Source organism: Gorilla gorilla, chromosome 21, assembly GCF_029281585.2.
Source record: "Gorilla gorilla gorilla isolate KB3781 chromosome 21, NHGRI_mGorGor1-v2.1_pri, whole genome shotgun sequence".
In the NCBI taxonomy this organism is placed as follows: Eukaryota; Metazoa; Chordata; class Mammalia; order Primates; family Hominidae; genus Gorilla; species Gorilla gorilla.
Window position 1 is genome coordinate 57,437,901 of NC_073245.2, and position 4,032 is coordinate 57,441,932.

The 4,032-nt window shown below is 38.9% G+C and overlaps 1 protein-coding gene across 1 annotated transcript; it reads left to right on the forward strand.

Moving 5' to 3' along the window:
- Positions 1–1,123: 1,123 nt before the first annotated feature.
- On the forward strand, positions 1,124–3,523 carry LOC101137977 (semenogelin 1). The gene is given in 2 exon segments (XM_055373053.2): positions 1,124–1,424; positions 1,669–3,523. Coding segments are annotated over 2 exon segments (1,998 nt in total). The 5' UTR covers positions 1,124–1,276; the 3' UTR covers positions 3,519–3,523.
- The last annotated feature ends 509 nt before the right edge of the window (positions 3,524–4,032 follow it).

Below are 4,032 nucleotides of genomic sequence, written 5' to 3' on the forward strand. Positions count from 1 at the left end.
CATGCAGCTCACATGATTTATGTTTGATAGCATAGCACTTTTTTTCTGTGGTTGGCCCTTCTCTTTTCCCCTTCCATAGAGCATTGCCTACAGGAAGGTTAAGATTCTAAGACAGAATAATTGAAAGTAAGTTTTCAAGCTATCCTTTCCCCAGCACTACCCTCCAAGGTGTTCTGAATGTACACAGGGACACTGTTGGGATGCTTTCTTCTTCTCCTGTGGTCTGCTCATAACAAAGTCTTTATGACTCAAAGTAAAGAAAGTTTCTTTAGACTTTTCAGGATGTCATCACAATTGGAAAAATCTATGCTTCTACCAAAGGTGGGAATTTTAGCTTCATGTCCACTCACAAAACATTATTCAATTCATTGATGGTGGCAAATATTTCTCACAGCCTGTTTGGGGATTCAGCTGTTTACTACTGAAGTAGAAACTTCTTTTAATTAAAAAGAAAATTCTGCTGTTTAGGTAGATTTCATGAAAAGAACCCAATCTAGAAACCAGCGTTTTTACTTTTTTTCCAACAGTTGTTCCTATCACCATGAAAGCATATTAAAATTCTTTCATCCTTTGAAAACACATCTGGAACTTACCTCACCCTCCAGATACAGCCTCAGCTCTCACTCCACCATGAATTCAGACTTTCTGAGAAGGTTGCAGCCGGTCTCCATCCTTCAACCGACAACCCAACACAATTGTATTCATCTGTCATTAAAGTTACTAGCAACAACTAAGAAAAACTTTGGATACATGTCAGTCTTTATTGTGTTGAACTTGACAGACATATTTGACATTGGTGTGCCCCATTTACTTGTTTAAAATTTCTTCCTTTGGATTCCATAATGTTTCATTATCTTCTATGTCATTGGACTTCTATGATTGCTCATTCTTAGGTAAAATAGAACGTGTCTCAAGATCATTTTTAAAACAAAAGGAAGTATGGAGTTCTATCTAAAATAGAGTATTTAAATTATTGCATCATGAAGGGAAACTCACATTTAGAATATAAAGGCATTCTCAGAAACCAATTGCTTTTGTAGCCTGAAGCCAGTCTCTTTCCTACTTTTGTCTATAATTCTGTAAAATTAAAGTGATCTGGCATGATGATCTAAAAGGACTGACAAAAATTTGCTGGGGCTGCCAGAAGGAAGAAAATGCCTTTGACATTATGTTGCTGGGGACATTGACTTTGTCCCACACTCAGCAGGAGTGAGGAAGTTGGCATTTACTGATAAGCTAAGAAAAGGCAGTGCCTTTTGTAATTTAAGCTCCACCCATGGCACACTCACTCAAGGAAGATATAAATGACAAGGTCCGCTCAGCTGTCAGACAAGGTTTTCCAAGCAAGATGAAGCCCAACATCATCTTCGTACTTTCCCTGCTCCTCATCTTGGAGAAGCAAGCAGCTGTGATGGGACAAAAAGGTGAGTGGAGAGGGTAAGCCTTGGGGAAAGCTGCTCAGACAGCTAATAATCTAAGATTATTTGGGGTGCAAACAGTAACCTGTTTACGCACAGATTCTTCTCGTTGAAGAGAATTGATTTTCTCCACCCAAAGCTTCAGCTTTTCTAGAAATATCAATAATTTGTTGGGGGAAAAGTGGGGGGTAAGAGTTGTAAGGGAGCTTTGGAGATAATGAATGCATACATTCTTATTATCAATTACCAGGTGGATCAAAAGGCTGATTACCAAGTGAATCTTCCCAATTTCCACATGGACAAAAGGGCCAGCACTATTCTGGACAAAAAGGCAAGCAACAAACTGAATCCAAAGGCAGTTTTTCTATTCAATACACATATCATGTAGATGCCAATGATCATGACCAGACCCGAAAAAGTCAGCAATATGATTTGAATGCCCTACATGAGACGACAAAATCAGAACGACATCTAGGTGGAAGTCAACAACTGCTCCATAATAAACAAGAAGGCAGAGACTATGATAAATCAAAAGGTCATTTTCACAGGGTAGTTATACACCATAAAGGAGGCAAAGCTCATCATGGGACACAAAATCCTTCTCAAGATCAGGGGAATAGCCCATCTGGAAAGGGAATATCCAGTCAATATTCAAACACAGAAGAAAGGCTGTGGGTTCATGGACTAAGTAAAGAACAAACTTCTGTCTCTGGTGCACAAAAAGGTAGAAAACAAGGTGGATCCCAAAGCAGTTATGTTCTCCAAACTGAAGAGCTATTAGCTAACAAACAACAACGTGAGACTAAAAATTCTCATCAAAATAAAGGGCATTACCAAAATGTGGTTGAAGTGAGAGAGGAACATTCAAGTAAAGTACAAACCTCACTCTGTCCTGCGCACCAAGACAAACTCCAACATGGATCCAAAGACATTTTTTCTACCCAAGATGAGCTCCTAGTATATAACAAGAATCAACACCAGACAAAAAATCTCAATCAAGATCAACAGCATGGCCGAAAGGCAAATAAAATATCATACCAATCTTCAAGTACAGAAGAAAGACGACTCCACTATGGAGAAAATGGTGTGCAGAAAGATGTATCCCAAAGCAGTATTTATAGCCAAACTGAAGAGAAAGTACATGGCAAGTCTCAAAAACAGACAACAATTCCCAGTCAAGAGCAAGAGCATAGCCAAAAGGCAAATAAAATATCATACCAATCTTCAAGTACAGAGGAAAGACGACTCCACTATGGAGAAAATGGTGTGCAGAAAGATGTATCCCAAAGCAGTATTTATAGCCAAACTGAAGAGAAAGCACAGGGCAAGTCTCAAAAACAGATAACAATTCCCAGTCAAGAGCAAGAGCATAGCCAAAAGGCAAATAAAATATACCAATCTTCAAGTACGGAAGAAAGACGACTCCACTATGGAGAAAATGGTGTGCAGAAAGATGTATCCCAAAGCAGTATTTATAGCCAAACTGAAGAGAAAGTACATGGCAAGTCTCAAAAACAGATAACAATTCCCAGTCAAGAGCAAGAGCATAGCCAAAAGGCAAATAAAATATCATACCAATCTTCAAGTACAGAAGAAGGACGACTCCACTATGGAGAAAATGGTGTGCAGAAAGATGTATCCCAAAGCAGTATTTATAGCCAAACTGAAGAGAAAGCACAGGGCAAGTCTCAAAAACAGATAACAATTCCCAGTCAAGAGCAAGAGCATAGCCAAAAGGCAAATAAAATATCATACCAATCTTCAAGTACGGAAGAAAAACGACTCCACTATGGAGAAAATGGTGTGCAGAAAGATGTATCCCAAAGCAGTATTTATAGCCAAACTGAAAAGCTAGTAGCAGGCAAGTCTCAAATCCAGGCACCAAATCCTAAGCAAGAGCCATGGCATGGTGACAATGCAAAAGGAGAGTCTGGCCAATCTACAAATAGAGAACAAGACCTACTCAGTCATGAACAAAAAGGCAGACACCAACATGGATCTCATGGGGGATTGGATATTGTAATCATAGAGCAGGAAGATGACAGTGATCGTCATTCGGCACAACATCTTAACAACGACCGAAACCCATTATTTACATAAACCTACCATTCAGTAACCATGTGAAAGGATGGACCAATATCAAGGTAATTTTTTTTTAGCAAATAGGGGAGATATCTCTCTCATTGTTTAGAATTGTTGGGGACTCTCCAGGACTTTTGTGGGATTGATAACCATTGTTCGCACCAATAGAAGTGCTGTATAACAAGTGGTAGGAAGATGAGCCTCCCCATTCCCTGGTGAGGAGAGGGTCTGGTAGTGGCACAGAAGGATGTTTGGCCTATCATGAGGTCCTAGAATTCCTATCCTTAATTGAATATTCTTCAATAATTTTTTTTGTATATGCCTACCTGCTAAAGGTTTTTTTGAACATGTACTGACTACATATGCATATTTATAAGTTTATGGTATACTCTTCTCAGTTCTTATACTTTAGATTAGTAAACCTCAATTTCTTTCCTATATAGTATAAAGGATTACAGCCGTTAATGTTTTCTTTCTGCACACCAGTGAATGTTCTTGCATCCCTGTTAGGGTTCATCTATGCTCCTTCAGA